Source organism: Coturnix japonica, chromosome 3, assembly GCF_054131305.1.
Source record: "Coturnix japonica strain WE chromosome 3, WE-NBRP24, whole genome shotgun sequence".
Lineage (NCBI taxonomy): Eukaryota > Metazoa > Chordata > Aves > Galliformes > Phasianidae > Coturnix > Coturnix japonica.
In genome coordinates, this window is record NC_140665.1 from 29222548 (window position 1) to 29243160 (window position 20613).

The 20613-nt window shown below is 40.8% G+C and overlaps 1 protein-coding gene across 2 annotated transcripts in view; it reads right to left on the minus strand.

The window, feature by feature from the left end:
• The window catches only part of GLP1R (glucagon like peptide 1 receptor), an 81555-nt gene extending 69335 nt beyond the window's left edge, over positions 1-12220 (minus strand). Inside the window, exon 1 of one of the 2 annotated variants that reach the window (XM_015857807.3) lies at positions 12078-12220. In XM_015857807.3, coding sequence (XP_015713293.1) covers positions 12078-12149 — 72 coding nt within the window. In that variant the 5' untranslated portion in view covers positions 12150-12220. Of the gene's footprint in view, positions 1-7850; positions 8077-12077 lie in introns of those variants that run through there. The other variant, XM_085543169.1, reaches the window with a different exon arrangement.
• Between the last annotated feature and the right edge of the window lie 8393 nt (positions 12221-20613).

Sequence of the window (20613 nt, forward strand, 5' to 3'; positions counted from 1 at the left end):
AGAGAGGAGCAGCCTGGGCAGTGGGACAAATACAAAGCAGACTGGCCAGCTTGTCTGCTTTATTTCTTCCAAAACTTTCAACAGACAGAACCCACAGAACATTTCCCTTGTCAGATTACTTGGACTAGAAATGATGAAAATACTTAAGGCTGCGCCAGAGTGAAGGAAATGACAGCTGAGAGGGAAAAGATGCCTGAAGAGAAATATTTAGTTGAGAGCAAAGTGGGCTGGCACTTTCCATTCCTAACTGTACAAATAGATTCTTTCCCAGTTTGCATCATAAAACTAAGTGAAAGACAAGTGTTGCAAAACAAGCACAAAACAGTTAGCCCACAGTGGTACTGAAGCTGAGTATTTCCGTGTTGCCACCTGTCAGTTCATACTCCACAGCATTACAAGTTTGCTGCAGACTTGCTATGAAATGATCTCCTCATTTCCCTGTGACAGTGCGCTGTGCATGCTGCCTTTCAAGAAACACTTTTCTCCTTTGCTGATCCCAGCTGTCCATTGAACAGGATGCAGACACTCTGAACAATATAATAAATCTCTTTATTTGGAGCAAGATCAAGCCCCGGAAATATTTCCAGCATGACAAAAATATGGGAAGAGTGAAGAGTAAGAACAGCTATAAATTAAAACCAAACAAACAACAAAATCAGAGGCCACGAAGTAGCATCAGCATAAAGATCACTGTCTTAGATATAACATGTGGACAAGAAAAAGCTTCTAGAATTTAAGATTTTTATGCAAGTTCTCAAAGCACTAACTGGAAATCTATTTTTCCCTTGGTTAGCTGTACATAGAGATTCCCTCCCTCTCCTCTGAAGCACACTTCATGATTCATGAAATGATTGAAAGTATGAACTCTTTAAAGTTCATTTTAAGCACAATGGTAAGCAGTTAATTAAAAAAATAAAAATAAATCAAGGTCACATATAGTTGTAAGTTCTTCTGTTGAAGGTAAGCAATGAGTATTTTCAGAAATGGGACGTGCACACTGCAAAGATCAAAAATAGGCTGTAAAAAAAAAAAAAGGTTTCCAAACCTGAAAAAAGTGATCTTGCAAGGGACAGATATGAAGGAAAGTAATTATTGGAGGCTTGAACAAGTAAAAAGCAAATCCCATGAACTATAGAAATGTTTATGTTAGTTTCGGTCACTCAGTATATCAGCATTTAAGCACACTAAGTAGTACATGCAGCAATGACAGGACAGTTCACTACAAAACACCCTGTTGTAAAAAGCATACTATTTAATAGTACAAATATTCTCATTTATCAATTTGTTTATTATACAAATGTAAATCTTCCTCTCCTTGCTCATCCCCCAGATCAATTATATAGGAACAAAAAAACATTTTCAGAAAAGCACAGCCTTTCTACCCTTATTCTACAAGAGGGGGCCCAGTACTCAACTGATTTCCACTACTATTACAGATATTCCTAAGGCACCTAGCACATTAGTATCCAAGCACCAGACTTATTAATTTAAGTGCACAAAGAAGAAAGCTACTTACACCACTCCTTCTCCAAAACAGGTATTTGGAAAGGAACCATTTTATTAAACGGATTATAGCAATACATGCATATACATATGGTTAGCCACAAATGCCAAATTAGGTTAGACCTCTTGCCACCAAAGATAACTGTTACAGCCAGTACACTACCTTTGATCACCCAGACCTATGAATGCTACAGCATAACACCCCCATCTTCTCCTCCTGTCTTTCCCAGATACATATCCCAGATATATACAGAAGTCAGAGCCTTGTTCCCAAATAGGATCCCACTCCTTTTGTGGCTGAAGGCAGGTTCTTCCCACTCTTCACACACAAAAGCTGTCAATGAAAACAAACTTTGTGCTGAAGAGATCTGGATAGCATTTGTCCACAATACACAATTCACCTCTTGCTAAAGGAAGAATATCCTAGAAAAAAACTATAAAGGTTCAAACATGAGATTGCTGTTCCTATTTGAAAAGTCTGTGACACACAAAAAAGAGAGCAAAGTAACTAAAGCTGCACCAACTGAATGTTTCTTTTACAAAAAACTAACAATCTACAACTGTAACAGCTTCTTCGAGAATTAATATGGAGAGGAAGAGATTAATCCAAGTAATTGTTTGCCCGTTGTTTCCTCTCTACTGCAATCATATGAAACACCCGAGTGATTATTAATCATTTCTCATTGAGATACACAGAAATTTGAATCTCAACAAAAGCTGTGAATGATAAAATGCATTACCTAAACACAGTCTCACAGTTTATTAAGTAAGTAGGGTGACAGAGTGGGGAAGAACACAGGAGCGAGGAGAAAGATGAAAACTTCTGTGCATTGTTATTTCCCATCACTTGGTTACTATAAACAGCAAGACAGGACAAAGGTGAAAAATAATGCAAATATATGGCCATATATATATATAAATTCAGCTGTGCAATGACCCATCCACATGGATGCTACCTCATCATACAAGCAAATTACTTAATCTTTGGTACATTCCAGCCCTGAGACACAATGTAGCTCAGATACCAAAACAAGTTAGAAAATAAGAAATACAGTTTGAAACTGCAGTTCAGTTTCTTGTGATTTACAACCATGTCTGCTACTGCAAAGGCATTAAGAGTTCAGATTATAAAGCTAACATTCTTTCATCTTCCTGCTTCATTAGTAAAAGAAACAGTTTTTTCCTGGAGAGCTTTAACGGCATCATTCATTACCAGCAGGTGTCTTAATCCCCAGAGAGCAATGAACAAACTCAGATCATACTGAGTTATCCTTCAGATACTTCCTATCTTATGGAAGTTCATCCATGAACTAATGTTAGCTGGCCCTGGAAGTCCACAGGGAACCAGCTGGATACAATTAAAAACATTCCTATGTCAACTGTTAGCTAGATTCAAGTAATAAATAACACAGGGGCCCTGAGATTTAAACTTAAAGTACATCCATCTCAATACTAAATGTGTTGCAAGTTTCCTATAGTACTGTTTGAACAAGATGTTTCTGACCACCTTTATGACTGAATGCCTTCTGTACCATTTCTGTAATGTTAAATATTTCCTCTATAGAGGCCACATATAAGCAGTATTTTGAAAGAAGTGCACTACAAACACAGTCTTATTTATTTGATGTGCAACTTATAACCACACCATGTCTTTTAAACAGTACAAAATAACTTAATGCCAGTCTTCTCTTTCCCAGAGAACAGTTTGCCGTGTCACTGAGTTTAAAAAGAATTGGATCTTGTTATCCTTAGAACAGTACATTTCAAACACTACCCAATGAATCCTTAATTAAGAAAATCGTAAACAAAAAGGGCAATAAATTAGAATACTGCAGCCATCTGACAGAAGTTGAGACCAGCAGCTATGTCAAATAATTCAGTTAAAATGTTCCACCTTCAGTTTTCCCATCTCAAGGGAAAACCCCTCGTCCATTGTGCGTAACTAGTACCATACAGCAGAATGCCTTTATTTGGGAGGAACAGGGCTGAAGGAAGAAGATGGAGCTTGACCTAACTGAGCATCACTGACTAAGTTACATAGGGAGGAGTCTGCTGTTTGTTACCCCACACAGCTGTATCAATATCCACAGTGTTTCTACATATGAAGTATTTGGAACTTGTTGGTTTCTAAGGTTCTGGCTTCTTCTACAATAGCAGTAGCAACCCCCAGTTACACTGGACCATACAAGGTCAGCTGTTCCATTAAAGCCTTGCACTGTCTCCTCACTTCATCTATCAAAGCAGAAAGGAAAAATAAATCAAGAGTTGAAGCCAACATTCTCCCTCTATCCAAGAGAGGTCTGAACAGGGATTTTGAGGATGCAAACCACCCTCAATACAATTATCAGCCTGTAGATGAGACACAGTCAGCTAGAAAGGCAACAGGCTTCTGCACTTCCCAAACCAGGCAGGTACCTCACCCAGCCACTCTACCTCGGCTCTCACTAGGATCACTGTAACTCCAAACACCACAAAAACCAAATCAGAACTACAACTAATTTATTTCAGGAACTTCAGCAGGGCATTTATTCCATAACTCACAGACCAAGTTTATTAGAAGATTTTCTGCTTTTCATGAAATAAGTCCTGACATTTTAGAGAGCTTGTCAATCCTTCAGTACACCCAACAATTTTGTATGTCAAATCTCTTAAAGAAACTCTCCAGCAGTTTCTGAGGCTCCTCTCTCTCACTAGAGAGGGCAGAGGAACAAAGTTGCTAGTTTGCCCCTTGAAGTAAATCTAGAGAGGCTACTGCATTGCCAGTTGTCTCTGTACAAGGGGAAATCTAACCCACAATTGAAGCCTTCAAATGTCAAGCACACCTGTCTCTCCCAGAAAGTTTAGAAGGCAATGGCTATTATTACTCACACCACAGCTTCACAGTTACATTAGCCTCATACTTCAGGATTTCTATCAAGCACCTGCAAAAGCTGACAACAGGTCCAGGAATGCCCCTCAAAGGCAGAGGAGCTTCTGTAATTACTTCTCCTGCTATAGCTCTAAATTAGAGTATAATTTCCAGGAGCAAACAAACAGTCTGCTGGCATGTTGAAAGCACAAGTCCTGGATATAGCACACAATGTATTTATCATTCAGCAACTACCACAACAATAGCAAAGAGTGAGCTGATTACTACAGAAGGATGTCAGGACAAAAGACACAAGGAAAGCTGGATTTAATGCCTCCAACCCCTTCCCATATATCTGACTGTAGAGATCAACTGTAGCCTGGAACACAATCTTTAGCAACACCCACCAAAGAACCTGCTAACACACAACCCATGCAACAACCACCTTAGTGTATGCTTTGTGCACACCTGGCTTCAAAGACAGCAACTAGCTTAAGAGGAGGGCCTCCACATTTGGTTGAGCACAAACTCTTTGTCCTTTCTTTGCATTAAAAAGTACATCATCAGAAAAAGGAAGATTCAGGAATGAGACTTCTGTAAGTGTAAGGACATATCATATACCCTGACACTCACTATCCACACAACATACCATACAGTTACAGCATATTTAAAAGAAAACAAACATTCCATAATGCTATGGAAGTTGAGTTTTGTCTTAGCACGGTATTTTTGAAGAGGTGGGAGTCTGGGCTCAACATCCATCCAGGTAACAAGTTAATCCTCCAACTTATTGGCTCTAGGAGAGTCTTAGAGGACTGAGCCACACTTTCAGCAGCTATGGGAAGTCCTCTGCTCACCACCCCTCAATGGATTTCCCCCCAGTCTGACTGGATAATCACACACTCCAGTTAGACCTGTTTTCTGAACACTGTTTTCAGATACCACAGCAGACTCACATTTGTCTATTCTCTTTTCTTGGTTCTGAAAAAGTTGCTTTTAACACATCCAGATTGAGTTAATTCCTTGCAAACTGGTTGTTGAGAGTCGAGCTGCCATGAAACAACCAGCATACGCTTTGATAAGGAGAAACATTTTTTTCAGCCTTAATAATAGTACATAACATACAAAGCATCTAGGAGACTGCAGTCAGTACCATGAGCAATGCTGATACCTATAGAACAAAAAGGGGAGAGAAACATTAGGAAGAAGTTGTTTCCTATGGGAAAAAGATGCATACAAGTTTGATGCCAGCAGAATTCAAAAGGTAAAAACATGTCTCAAGTGTGCTTTTAAGAGGTACAGCTCCCATACACCTTTGGAAGAAGCTATGTATGTCTCCCTTGATTATCACAGCTCAGTAGACAGTGGTAAACTTGTTATGATGCCTGCTGAAAATCTGCAACCTGCCTCAGTATGTGCTCAAAAGTCCCTCCTCCCCCCACTCCTCCCTTCCCCTCCCCCATCAAAAGCAGAGCATTCAGAAGGGAGTTTTTCTAGTAGTTTGGCTTCTTCCTTTCTATATTCAGCTTGTCTTCATCCTGGAACAAGACAAACTCTTTGTGCTACCACAAAAACATGGTCTGATGAGGTCAATGAGTGCTATTTCTATAAGCTTCTCCCAGACATCAGAGAGGTACTCCACACAAGAGTCACAGTGATTGACCACTTAGGTTCACCATGAGTGTTTTGATTTCCCTGCAGTTAGGCCTTTCAGTATGGCTTCATTCTCCAATATGCTCAGCAGCACCAGAACTATATACATCAAAAGCAGCATTTCAGAGATTCTACACATGTAAACATTAAAGACTGTCCCATGCAGATATGCCCATGCACACATCTGTTTCATTTATCCTGAAGACATTACATCTAACAAGTCAGTAATAACAGTAATAATAATAAAGCAGTGCAGTATGGCACAGAAGGCAAAAGGGAAAAAAAAAAATCAGTTTGAAGATTGGAAGAGGTCTGAGCGGGTGAGCAGAACACATGCTTTAAGCTCCGGGTGTCCAACCTTTTGGCTTGCCTGGGCCACAGAGAGTAGAGAGGAATTGCCTTGGGTTTCATAAGTTGCTCCAAAAGTAATGCCTCTTATTTATGCCCATGGAAACAATAACCAATACAGAGAGCACAGTAAAACTATTTGATAGAGCAAATTCTCGCCTACAAAACACTGTTTTCCAACAAGTCTCCAATCAGTAGGTTCACTTTCATGAACTCTCCTAGTGCAGAAAAGAGCAAGGAAAGGAGTAACATCAAGGACTGCACACTAAGTAGCACAAGAAGGCATGCTGTGAAAACAGTCTTGAAGACCTTTAACGGCAGACTCAACTGGGAGGTTGGGAGGGCAAGAGCATAAATGAGACAAAGCAAGAACTGAAAGGAGAACATAGATTAACTCAAAGAACAAGACAAAATTAAAGGAATTGGGCAAGTCATCTTAAAACAGTTAAGGGAAAAGATGGCAAGAGATTGAGCTAACAATGAAAGGCAATCAATTTTGAGAAAAATAGTAGTCGATACCAGACAGCACACTCGGATGGCAATCCATTAACAGTCAATTACAGTGAAACAGCAATAAGATGTAATCAGTACAGCTACGTCTGTACAGCAACTAGCTGCAGGAACTATTCTTCTATACAGCTGATCATGGGACAGCATGATTGAAATTCATAAAAAACAGTTTCTAACAGCAAAACAAGCAGCAAAGAACAACATTCAGCCACCAGCAGCAAATCTATGTGAACCAATAATCACTTCAAGTTCGCTGTATTTTCTAGGCAGTACTGATATCTTGATGGGCTACCTTTCATTTGGCAGACTGGAGATGCTTAGACACTGTTTACCCTATCTCTCTTTGGATAGGAAGCATTGTATGCAAACATTGAATTTGTTATTTTCTTTGGTAGTTCAGTTTAGAAGACTTGCTTTAATTAAAGGAGTTCCTGCCTAAAACTACTTGAATTCAGCCTCACAGGAAAATAACATTGTAGAACTTAAATAGAAGGTTTCTTACCTACTGAGAACTTCTTCCATAGCAAAGACATGTCTGCTATTGTGTAAAGTCACTTTTGTTAAGATACAAACCAATAGAACAGATGCAGTGTGACAAGGAAACTTGAGCAGCCTTGGCTAATAGTACACACACTGGTTTACCGCAGAGAAAGGAACACAAAAGTATTTAATAAAAGAAGCTGAACACTAAGAATTCCACTACAGCACCACAGAAGGAAGCAATCAGTTTTCTAAATGTCACGGTTTGAACTAAAAATCCACCTGCGTCCGTGACAGGGGGCCGTAGGCCCCGGAGGGGCCCTAGGCCGAAAGGAAAAAAGTTAATTAGGAAAAGAAAACAGCGGCAACGATCTAAGGAGGCACACTTATTTACTAAATACTATATCGAAATACAGGATAACACAATATAATACAATATAATTGAAAATTGAGCTAACGAATCAAGCAAAATAGGAGAGAGAATGAGTCCCGTAACCGAGAGGCCTACTGTAAATCTAGGCGAACGGCTGAAGGCTCCCACACACTCCCCTGAACGCCAGAACTCGAAAGACGTCAGTCTGTTCTGCGACAGAGTTAATATAGAGTCCAGGTCCCGTGACCTATCGTGTTGTTCCCTGGGAGATGTAGTCTTCTTCTGTAAGTTGCAGATTCAGTAAAATTATTCATGCTTAATATGATGTTATGATGTGGAATACTGATAGCAAAAATTACAAAATTATTAAACCATGACACTAAAGGATCGCTCCAAGATATAAACTTGTAAAGGCCCCATGATGTCAGAGATAACAGCTCCTGCTGGTACATCCTCTCGAATCCCTGAGAATCAATCAACACAACGAATTAAATCTCAATTTAGTGTGACAGGTCTATGGAAACTGGCTATGATATAACACATTAGAAAGTCTGTTTGACAACCGGCAGACAACCATTTATATTTTGCATACCAAGCCCAGTTTCACTGAATTCTATTGTAGATATACAGCTGCAGCTTTTGGAAGGTAGGAGTTTTAGTTACATCGCCACTTCTGAGAAGAAAACCATACTTTGGAAGTGACAGAAAACGCATCCTGCCATACCCTGTTGTAATTTGCCTACACTTCCCCTCAAATACCTTTGTTTCATACTGCTATCCAGTTGAGTACAGAGTGCACTAACAGCACCAGAAATGTGGGGAAAGGCCAAAAGATTTGACAGCTCTTTCAACAGCTTCAGCTTGCATAAATGCAAGGAGTCAATACATTGTTCTGCTACATTAATACAGTTCTTTCCTTTGGCAATCTAGTTTCCTGTAGTCACTAAGCCCCAAATGGTGAGGTTTTTTTGTTTTTTTTTTTTTTTTTTGCTTGTTTGCTCCCATCTGTATCAGGGGAGCAATATTATAAGCACCTCCTTAGCTTATATAGTCAGATTTGCTGTACTACAGCATTAGGTTTTATTATACATGATGACAATGGCTTTATGGAGTTCCAAAAAAATAAAATTAAGAGTTGTTTCTGGAAAAACAGCACATTACTTTCTGAGTAGATAACTACTGTTTTACTCAGTCATCATTTGGGACAGTGATTTAGACCGCATTCATTTAGATGGTGTCACTATTAAGAGATTTGAAGTTCTACACAATATTAATGCAGGCATGAATTTAAGTGGCCCACACGTATAAAATTTCTGAAAAATTTGGCCATGTTCCCAGGAAAGGAGTCCATAAGCTAGAAGCTGTCCAAGCGTCCTTTGGTAACAGCTACAGCAAGGTGGCACAGTGTCAGACCTTGTTCAATCACCCTTCTCTCAATTGCTTTCTATACCGCTGCCAGTATGTGCTGCTAGTAATGGGCAGAGACTCATCTAGAACATTTTGATTTTGAGCATTCAGGCAACAAAGCAAACTAGTACTATACAAGCTCTGGGAGCAGGAGAACAACAGCAACAGCACAACCCTAACTTGCTGCAGTCAGCGTAATTACAGAGGGGTTGTTGCCCAGGAGAAAACTCAACTAGCCAAGACTCACCTCAGCTCTCCATGCTAGTTCCTGCATAAAGACATCAGTTTCCAGAGCACTTCTCCACCTGTTTCTCAGCCAAGCTCTATAGCCATTCTTCCCATCATAATGATTCATAAAGAACAAGTCTACAGGACAGCATTAATCATGAGCCTCAGCTTAGTTCTCTCAGCATCAGGGTGTGCAAAAGAAAGTCACTGCTCTGCAAGTCCATGCTGGGACCTCGGTGCTGCCCAGGCCAGCATCCAGAAGACACATGGAACCATCCAAGCTGCATCCTTTCATCAAGGCTGACTCAAAGCTGAACTTTAAATGAGAGCAACCTGATCCTAGAAAGCTGTGCATAAAGTGGAAGCTGCAGAAATCAAGGCAGTTGTGACAGCCTTCCTAAAGTTGAGAAAGCAGACAGGACTGCACAAGCATTTAATGCCTGCAACCTATTGGTGACTGTAAGAGAGCAGATTAGTGACTGTAACTGAACACATCTAAACAACCCGATGGGAACAGAGTGAGAACCACACGCACATTCACAAACATCCAATTCTTATTAACATAAGCATTCTGTGGAAATAGATAAGTGTTTATATTGACATGAAAAGCACTTCAGGAAGTAACAGCTGAGGACAGCTAGAGATCTGTAATCCTTCTGCTGAATTTAACTATACATCCGAGGAGCCTGTGCTAATCACATTTTATCATGAGGAACAAAAGCACCACAGGTAGCCTGAAGAACAGAACTGCCAGTCAAGAACTGTGGCACAACTCCTGCCTGTGCTTCACTGATATTTAAATTACTTTCTTCAGGAATATCTCAACAAAGCTTAGAGCATAAGTACTGCACAGGGAACTGGGATCTCAACCCCAGCCCCGGGGTACAGCCAGACAGTGGGGAACCAGCAAGAGGCTGTGTCAGCTCTGCCAGCAGCAGGACACCACTGCTCAGTGGTGAGCAGTGGGAGGACACAACACTTGTCATGAGGAATAACATCCTGCAGTGCAGCTGTGCGCTACCAGCTCTTAATCATTTTACTGCCTCCAATGCAGTAAATCAAGGAAGATCCAGACACTTATTAAGCAATTTCCAGTCATTCCCCCATTTAATATAATAGCAAGTTTTCAGACCAAATATGAACTCCAGACTTTTTTTTTTTTTTTTTTCCTTTATTCTACACACATCTACGGATTCCTTATCTCCCTTTCCCAACTTGCTTTCTCCCTTCTCAGCTGTTTGAGGGGCTGTGGAGGGAGGGAGAAGTTACTCATGAAACAGCAGTCACAGCACCAATAAAGCATTTTCTCCCCAACACCCTGCAAAGTTATTCTACCTTCCTCTGTCACATCCCTTTAAACTAGGAAGCTCACAGCCAGCAGTAAAATTTAGGTGATAACAATCTGCTCAGTGCAATTTACAGTTTAGATATTCCCTTCAACACCATTCTGAACTGAGACAGCAGAAAGCAGAAGTGCCGTGCTTCTGTACACTTAACACTGAGCACAGTGTTTTGCACATTTTTCTCAGCATACATCAGGCACAATCACTGCTCTAGACAAGTTGTCAGATAAGACCCTCTAGTGTCAGAAGAGGATATAAAAGCACACAGCATATTGTGAGAATCAAGACAGAGGGCAAATATAGTGTTGAGAACAGAGGAACTCCCTCTCCTTTCCCCCCAGCCCTACAAGTAGGCAGAGGAGCCCCTCTGCTAGCACAGCCTGGAAGGTAACAAACATTCCTACTACAAGTGCTACTGATCCCCATCCCTAACATCATCCCAAGGTAATCAGGGTGGAAGGTACTTCAGGAAGTCATTTGGTTCAGCCAATGCCAAGCCATGCCTGAGCAAACAGAAAGCATTGCCAAGGACAGGCATTCCCCAGCCCCTCTTGGCCCCAGTTTCAGTCTTGGTTCATCTTCATGGTGAAAAGCTTCCCCTAACCTGAATTTTCTCAGGTGTAATTTGTGCCTGTTGATACTCTAACAAGGCCCTAATATCAGGAAGGAAGAAGACATGAGATAACCAAAAAACCCAGAAATCAATACCTGCAACAGTCCTGCTGACTTCAGCATAGCTGAGAACTAAATGGATTGCTTTCCATAGTATTCTGTATAAATCTGTAGCCTCAAACTTTCAGCAGCTGGGAAATCAGCACAGCCCACAGCTCCAACAGCCTCACCGACCCCTCCATCCCCACAGCCCACCTCCTGTCTCTCCCAGCACTATGCTCCAGGCTCCTCCAGGGAGCAACCCAGCATCCACGGGGTAGAGAAAGAAGCAAAAGCCTCTGTCGTTTCACGTGGACACTGCTGGAGAAAACACGAGAAACACTTGACCAGTGCTTCAGACAGACAGCACGCAGACCCAGGAAAACTAAGCCATCAAGGAAGAGGTTTCCCCATACACACCAACCGTATCTATTCCCCTTGGAGCACGCTCAAGAACTCACCTCTACGACCCCGCTCCTGTGGCTGTTAGATTTTGTTGGCAACACACACGAGCGCGTAATTCCCCGCGGCCGAAAGGAAGAGTTACCTTGAGGATCGCGACACGGCGGCAGCGAGCGGCGCTCTCGCTTCCCACCTCCTTCTGACCACAGCCCCCCAGCAGACCCCCACGCAGACCCCTCCCGCAGCACCGGTTCCGCGGCGCTGCCCGTACCGGAGCACCCGCACCCCCCAACAACCCGGGACTCCCTCGGCCCCAGCCCCGGGCACTCACCCGCCTGGCGGGGGCGGCTCTACCCGCGGCTGCCAGCAACAGGACGAGTGCCACGGCCGGAGCGACGGGCATAGCCGGGGCAGGCCCCGTCCGCGGGGCCCGGCGGAGCGAGCAGCCCGCTCCCGGTGGAGCCCCGGCGGCCGCTTTTGTAGCGGCGGCGGAGGCGGGACCGGGGCCGGCCCAGCCCAGGTGCGGCCCGGGGCGCCTCGGGGAAGGAAAGGAGCCAGAAAAGCGGCTTTGCCAGCCCCGTCCCCACCCCTCAGCTCCGGTTTGAACAATCGCATATCGTCTAGGCTCGGGTTGCAAGGTGGTCCCCGTGCTGTTCGCGGCGTGAAGTTTGATTACTTTTTAGTAACGGCAGATGCCGTTACCCGTTTATATCGGGAATTTTGAGAATCACAGAATCATTAGAGTTGAAAAAGACCCCTAAGATCGTCTCATTCGACCATCATCTCACCCCCTCCGTGCCCACTGACCACATCCCTCAGTGCCACATCCACGCGGCTCTTGAACATCTCCAAGGACAGTGACTGCACCACCTCCCCGTGCCCCACCATTCTTCCCAAGATATTTTTCCCAATATCAGAGCTAGGTTTCTAATCTGAAGTCGAGGTACAAGTCAGCCTCAGTCAGCAGTAGGATGTGCAACTCAGCAAATTAACTCTTTTGATTTTCTCTGTTTGAGATTCAAGTTGTTGTCCTTGCATACTCACTTTGTGCTGACCCTTAAGGCTAATCCAATGCTAATTCACATATACTTGTTGAGATTACGCACTGCTGTCTGGAAGAAGAAAGCATACAAAGCCTCCCCAGTTTAACAGGGAATCTCAATTGAACTGAGAACAGGAGTAAAGATTTCAGATTGTTCTGTTAGATACTACTGGAATAGAAATTAGTTATTAATGATGTATATTAATTTCAAATGCATCACAGCCAGACTGATGCTTTGGGAGTGTAACTGATCACAGCACTGATGCTGTGAGATCATGAAGTTACTTAGTATGTGAATTGCTGGCACAGCAGGTACACCTCAGCAGCCAACTCCAGGCACAACTTGTCATTTGTTGCCTTAAGCCTGAAGGGAGATCCCTTTCAACTGTTCAAAAGTGAGAGGAAACAAAAACTGGGGGGAAAAATCCTTACCAGAAACCTTACTCCTAAAGAGATGAGAAAGGACATACTTATGTTAGGTGAAACTCCTGGTGTCTGCCTCAGACAATGTTTTTTATATTACTTGCTGTGATTTATTTTTCACTGCTCCAGTAAAAGAGATGCTCTGTTAGTATCAGAGTTGCATTTCCATCACAGACATTGCTTAGGAATTAGGGAACAGTGAGGAGCAAAGAACTAAGATTAATTGTGGCCAAGTCCAAAGAGGAGGACAGTGTGATTTTACAGAAATCTGTGATCCCCTGGATTTAAAGGCTCAAGCCTGTACCTAACGTTTGTCTCAAAGGGATGAAGATAATGAGGCAGGAAAACTCACCTATTTTGTCTCAGCTGTATGGGAAACTGGTAATCACAGCCTGAACCTCTGATTAATCAGCTGAGACAAGTGTTGGGTCAGCTGTGGGAGCACAGGTGAGAGTAATTGAGCTGTGCTCCCGGAAGGGGTGGAGCTTGACTCCACCTCCTCTAGACCTCATTTAAGGGATGACCAGCACTAAGGCAGCATCTCTTGGAGATTGTTCCTTGGTGGAGATTGCCTCAGCATTTCTCAGTGAAGGCATCCATATTGGAGAGTCTTCCCTTATAAATAACCTTTTGAATATCTGTCATCATCTTTGTTACCATCTTTGTATTGTTCCACCTTACACTCAGATAAAACAAATTACACATAGATATAAGAAACTTCTGAAGAAATCTACAGTACTGTTACCTGCAGTTATCACACCCTCAAAGGAAGCAAACAGAGAGAAAATTAGCCATACTAAACTGCTGAGAAACACAACTAGAAAAACAAAGCATTTGCTTCAAATTCTAGTGGTTTTACTTTCCTGAAAGACCAAGAGAAGACCCTGGCTCAAGTCAGTATCTGACCTGAAGTCTAGCACCTGACTCAGTCTGGAAGCACTTACTGGTCTTGCCTCATGGCACCTGAAGATGATGCTTGTTGCAGCTGCTCTCAAGTAAACCAACAAAAACACTCTGCAGCTGAGCAAAATATCCTCTAGTCTCATTCAGACCAGGTAATTTGCTTGTGCTTAGAGCCCAGTTCCTCTTCTAGAGGAGGATGAGATGAAAATGGGATTGTGATAGAAGAAATGTTGACTGACTTTACTCAAGAGGTTTAACTATAAAGAGTGGACTCTAAGAAGGTATGTTTTTATTGTGCCCATTAGGAAACTATTATCTCATTTCAGAAAACTGAAGAAAAACTCCACCTATTGACTTAAATGACTGTGATAAAAGAAAGGTTATTTTCTTTGAGATAGAAGGGTATTTGTCCAACAAATTCAGGTTTTCTTAGGAGGAGTGGATAATGATGAAAGTTGTCACTATAATGAAGCTCTATTGGATTTTTGTTATATTTATTACTGTTTCTTTTCAATACTAAAATCTAACTTAATCTTCTATCTGTGTTAATGTTAGAGAAAGGTAATCTCAGAATAGAGAGCTAAGAGAAACGTTAAAATGATACTATCTAAAAGTGAAAGGAGATGAGATTCTTTCAGTTTGAAAAATACAGTGCAATGAGTTGAGAAAGCTTTGTCCAGCACCTTTTTGTTGGTTTTCTTTTGTTTGTTTTGCAAAGGAAGGACTGCATGTACTACTTGACGTATAGGACTTCTTTTTCCTTTCATTAGTTCCTTCTACCTTACATATATTAGAAGATGCAGGATGTGAGGTTGCTGCGATACGAAGAGTTTGGTGTTTTACCTGAATTCTGGATTTACATGAAGAATGGAGGGAGATGTTACTCTGTACAGCATTTAATGCAATGTAAGTATTGGCCATGTGTCTGAAAGGCTGTTAGCTGCTTAGTCCTGTGATTTGTGTGTGTAGCAGCAAGGAGATGTCTGGGTTCATTCTTTTTCCTGCTAAGAGGAATTATCAGAATGGGTCTTTATAAGCTCAATAAAAGCTAAAATATCTGAAGCAAGGATCAGTTTTGCCTGGAAATTAATCCTTTCAGTATTTTCTCAACAAGGGAAAACTTTGATACAGAGAAGGAAAATTGCCTGTATGTTTTGATATATGTTTTGTACAATACTCATGATGCTGATCTTTTCTAAAGAGGCAGGGTGGGCATCTGCCTTCTCAGCTGCTAGATGTCAAGCAGAGAGGATCTGGATTTCAACAGAAAAAGTTTGCCCAAATGCTGAGAAGGCATTTAGTAGCTTGTCGGTAACATCTGATGGGTTTTTGGATACAAAAAATCCTTTTGAAAGTGTGCAGGATACATCTGTTGAGAGAGAGGTGATATCTTATAGTCTAGCAGTTTTAATTTAAAAATATTCCCTGGATGAATGAATGAGATAGGAAATTGATTTTATGGGTTTCCTGTGCACTATCGTGGCTACCATATGTACTGTCTACATAGTAAATATACAGGCCAAAGCCTTCCTCTGGAAAGAATAGCCATTTACGCTGATATATCTGTTCTTTTCACTTGAATTTTATGTTTTGTTCTCATTTCTCCAATAAGGAGAACACAGTCTGTTAATCACAGTGTCCTTTGAGGCCATAACTTTTCACATAATAAACATCCCCAACAAAAGAAAGTGATCCTAACTGTTGTTTAGTTCCATCACTATGCAGCAAGTTCTCACAAATCCTGAAGATATGAGGAGGAAGGACAATTATCTGGGCATCTGTTGAGAAAATTGTCATTCTACCTTTTGGTATCTGTTCACAGATATTCTGCTTTGGTGATTAGGTAGCTACTTCACAAAATTACAATTTAGAGGACTTTTAATTAGCTAACCTCTTGAACAACCACTTAACTAATCTGAATATCAAATAGAAATGGCTATAGGAGGAATTACTGATTAGTCATTGTCATAGAATCATTTGAGTAGGAAGGGACCATAAAAGGCAATCTGGTCTCTCCTGCAAATATCAGGGACACTGTATCAGGTGTAAGGGTGGTAACAGAGGTTGGTTTTAAGGTGGCTAATATAAAGATATTGACCAAGATGGTGATAAATAGTCAAAGGTTATTAGTAAAGAAAACTCACCAATATTGATGCCTGGATCAGATAGCTGAGGCAGTCTCCACTAGGGAGCAATCTCCAAGAGATGCTGCCTCAGTGGTGGTCAGCCCTTAAATGAGGTCTCAGAGGGGGTGGAGTCAAACTCCACCCCTTCCAGGAGCACAGCTAAATTACTCTGACCTGTGCTCCCACAGCTGACCCAACACTTGCCTCAGCTGATTAATCAGTGGTTCAAACTATCATGATTGCCCATACAATCAGGTGCTCAGAGCCCCATCCAGCCTGACTCTGAGTTTCTCCGGGGACAGGGCATCCACCATCTCTCTGGGCAACCTGTGCCTCATAGACTTACTGTAAAAAAAATTCTATGTCCAATCTAAATCTCCCCTCCTCTCTAATAGTTTGAAACCATTTCCCCTTGTTATATCACAACAAAACCCTGCTAAAGAGTATGTCCCCTTATTTCTTATAGCCCCTCCTTAGATACTGAAGGCCTCAATTGGGTCCTTCAGATCCTTCTCTTTCCTCTTATTAAATATTCAATAGAGTCAATCAGAAACTACAGATATCCCCAAGGACTTTGCTAGCATTTCTATAGTAAATTAGAAATCTTAATAGAAGTAGAGGCAGAAAAGTATACTGCCCATATTGTCAGTTGTTCTTCACCGTTCTAACCTCTGCTGTGTAAAGACTCATGGTATTTCTGTTTCAGAAATCTTTTTCTGGATTTGACCTTTATAGTGGACTGTTGCAAAATTAAAAACAAACAAACTTAGACTGATTTTTTTTTTTTTTTCAGAGCTGATCCCTGCACGTATCTCTTACGTTCTGAAAAGAGTATTAACCAAGAGAAAAGGCATCTCTTTTGGCTTATGTACAACTGGATTTGCCTTAGGAATACCCTTGTCTGTGTACCATAATCATCTGATTATAGTAATAGTAATAGTCTCGTGCGGGTTGGAAGGGACCTTAGAGATTATCGAGTCCAACTCCCGGGATTCGAGCCTCTGTGCTGCAGAGCGGCACTTCTACCACTTGCACCACAGGGGGGATTCGAACCCCAGGCCCTGGTGTTGCAAGGCGGCGTCTTTAACCACTGCGCCACTGGGGCACACTATATTCCACACAATATATTCCAATATTAAAATCAAAGAAGCAAAAAACAACAACAAACCAGCAGAAACAACAGTATACTTAAAACTGCAGTGTGCACATTCTATACGCTTGATTTATTTTTATTATTTTACTATATGCATTAATGAATTCATACTTAGATACTACTGGTAAACGTTCTTCCAGACTACCCCAAAATAATACTGAACTTCACATTAAGAATAGATATAATCAGCATGAAATGAAATTACTGAACAGATCAAGCAAATCCTTGGTCTTTCCATAAAATATTTCACCTTGAAAGTGAATGTTCTGATTCTTTAAACAAACTTTAGTTACAAGCAACCAGAATCTTAAGGCAGAAATGGAAAAAAATGTTTCCATGAAAATAATAAATCTTTTAAAGTAAAGTGTAGCTGAAATATTATACTTTTGGAACAAGCTCATGCCCCATCAGTTGTTCTGTGAGATATAGCATCCTGAGAAGAAAACATCTGGAATACAAGTCTTATGAGGAGCAGCTGGGATTGTTCAGTCCAAAGTGGAGGCTCAGGGGAGATACTGTTGCTGTCTACAACTCCTTGAAGGGAGGATGTAGCAAGATCTTCTCCCAGGTAATGGCAATAGGATGAGAGCTGATGGCCTTAAGTTGTACCAGGGGAGGTTTGGGTTGAATATTAGGAAAAATGTCTTCTCGGTGGTAGTGGTGATGCACTGGAATGGGCTGCCCAGGGTGGTGGTGGAGTCACCGTTCCTGGAAGTGTCTAAGAAAAGGGTTGTTGTGGCATTTAGCTGGTAATATTGATAGGTGGATGGTTGGATGAGATGATTCTGTGATCTCCCTCCCTTTTCCCCTCAATTTTCAAATTATATTCCATAGTTTTCAGTAACTTTATCTACTGTTATACAAAAGCTTACCATACAGCCATGCTTCAGACCTCTTGCGAATCATCACCTCTTCCACTTCTGTGGAAAATGATCATCTTGGTATACATGGCAAATTGAAGAATGCTCATTAACATTTTTACTCTAAAGCAAGGGAAAAAATAATGACATACCTTGTCTCACCTGTAAGAATTTACCTCTGAAAATCAGAGGGAAAAGCTTTCTGCAAAACAGCTCCAGTGAACAAAGAACAAAACTGATAAAGACTACAGATGTGCCCTCTAATTCTGGAGTAATTTTTCTACTCATTCTTACTCACATATTCATGAGTTAGGTCCTTTTTGTGTCTGTGTGTGGTGATGATTAATTTTTTTTGTTGGTTTGTGGGTTTTTTTTTGTGTGTGTGTGTGTGTGTTTTTTGTTTCTTTTTTCCTTGTTCTAATCATCTGTTAAATTTTTATATTTTGCAGATGAGGTATTTTTGCCTTTGTCAATTCATGCAACATAATAACATTTCACTACAGAAACAGAAGTATCTTGAATAGCAAATGCACATTAAAGAAATATCAGGAAAGAACTTGAGGGGGAAAAAAGCACGTCAAGGTTAATTTAGGAATCTTAAAGCTTGTTCTGTGAGTACAGAGCGTTTCTGGGAGTGAAAGGTCATCTACTGAGATCTTGAATTCCCACAGATTATGTCAACTGTGAGAAATGTATTGATAGAACAAAACACCAGGCAGGCTCACAGAATATGGGCAAGGGTGAATGGAATCAGATCAGCTGTCAAGAACCTAATGCAATATATGAATTAGTCAAGAGCAGCAATGCATTATTTACCTCTATCTTGCTATTACACAGTTTGGAGAATGAAATCCTCTTCTGTTACATAACTTGGGACATTATTAATTTAGACATTTGCTTATATTTTCCCATATAGACTTTCAGGTATAACGTGGCAATGCACAACTTGACATGTGGCAATGGTTGCATGGTTACACATTTTCCACACAGTGATGAAGCTGAGAGGCCAGAACAGGAAAGACATTATAGGAATGTATAAACTAAGCTATTGTGATGGTTTTGGATATGAGCTAAAATATTTTGCATTGAATTTTCCTCCAGAACCAAGTCCATTGTCAATTTAAAAAAGATTTGCAAATGATAATAAATGAGTTGGGGTAAGAAAGTTTTTACCAAGATCGGGTGTCATTGAAAACCCTTCCCTTTAAGTCCCAACATATTTGCACTAGTGCCACGACAGCCTTCTAGAAATACAGATCCTTTCAGGGCTTTCACAGTACTGCCTGATGAACAGAGTTTTCAGGTCAGTGTTGAGGAGCTAGGCCAGTGTGAACAGCATTTGCTAGTGCTAAGATTGCCCAGTGACCTGGAACAAAAATTGAGACCTCTAATTGTTTTTGGTAGTAGTAGTTTGAATCACTACTAATTAGGATCACATAACATTTATCAGGTGGGTAGGCTCTTTGCACTTTCCCACATTACACAGATTTGATCCTTCCTAAACAGCAAAATGAAGAACACAGTCCAGTCATGTAAGTGAAAAACAGCTGCTAAGTAGAGGAATCTGAACGAAGAACAAATCTGATAAAGATTACTAAAGAGAGTGTAGACTGCATATCTTGCTTACTATTATGTGCATATAATTAGTGCAGTACTAATTATCTGTGGATATTTCATGGATATTTATTGGAAAATAATGCTGTGATTAGCCACTCCTGGGATTCCAGCCTGTGTTTTAGAGTAAAGGTGAAATGCAGGAAAATTATCATAGCTATATATAAATTGCTTCATTATTCCAACTCGAAAAGCATCTGTATTAACTACCTGACACTGTGCTGCTGCTATGTTCCTATGCTGCTTAATTGAACAGAGAAGTTCCTGCATCCCATCAGACAGTGTGGAGAAAACATTCTTGGTGTAATAACCTTGGTTTGCATAATCTACATAGTTTAACAAGAACGAGTGAACTCTGAAAAACCACAAGCAAAAAAATACAGAGCAAATACAGTATTTTTTTTTATCTTAGCTTCCCACACAGTCTAAGAGAATCATACATTTATCATGCTGAGCCCAGGAATACTTGTATCTCAGAGAAGTTAAATTGTATTATGCCTTGCACTGTCTTCTGTTGTCATTATATCTTAGTGAAACACAAACTAAAAGCTGCACATAAGAAAATGAAAAAAATCTGGTTTTCTCTTTTTCAAGCTTAACTTTTTTTTTCTTCTTTTTTTTACATGAATTGTATCATTTAAGCCAGTTTTTGTTAAAGTAATATAATGGAAATATTGAAGACTACATACAATCAGTTAGTTTGGTTTTAAGATCAAGTTTTCACCATATCACCAAAGAGAAAAAAA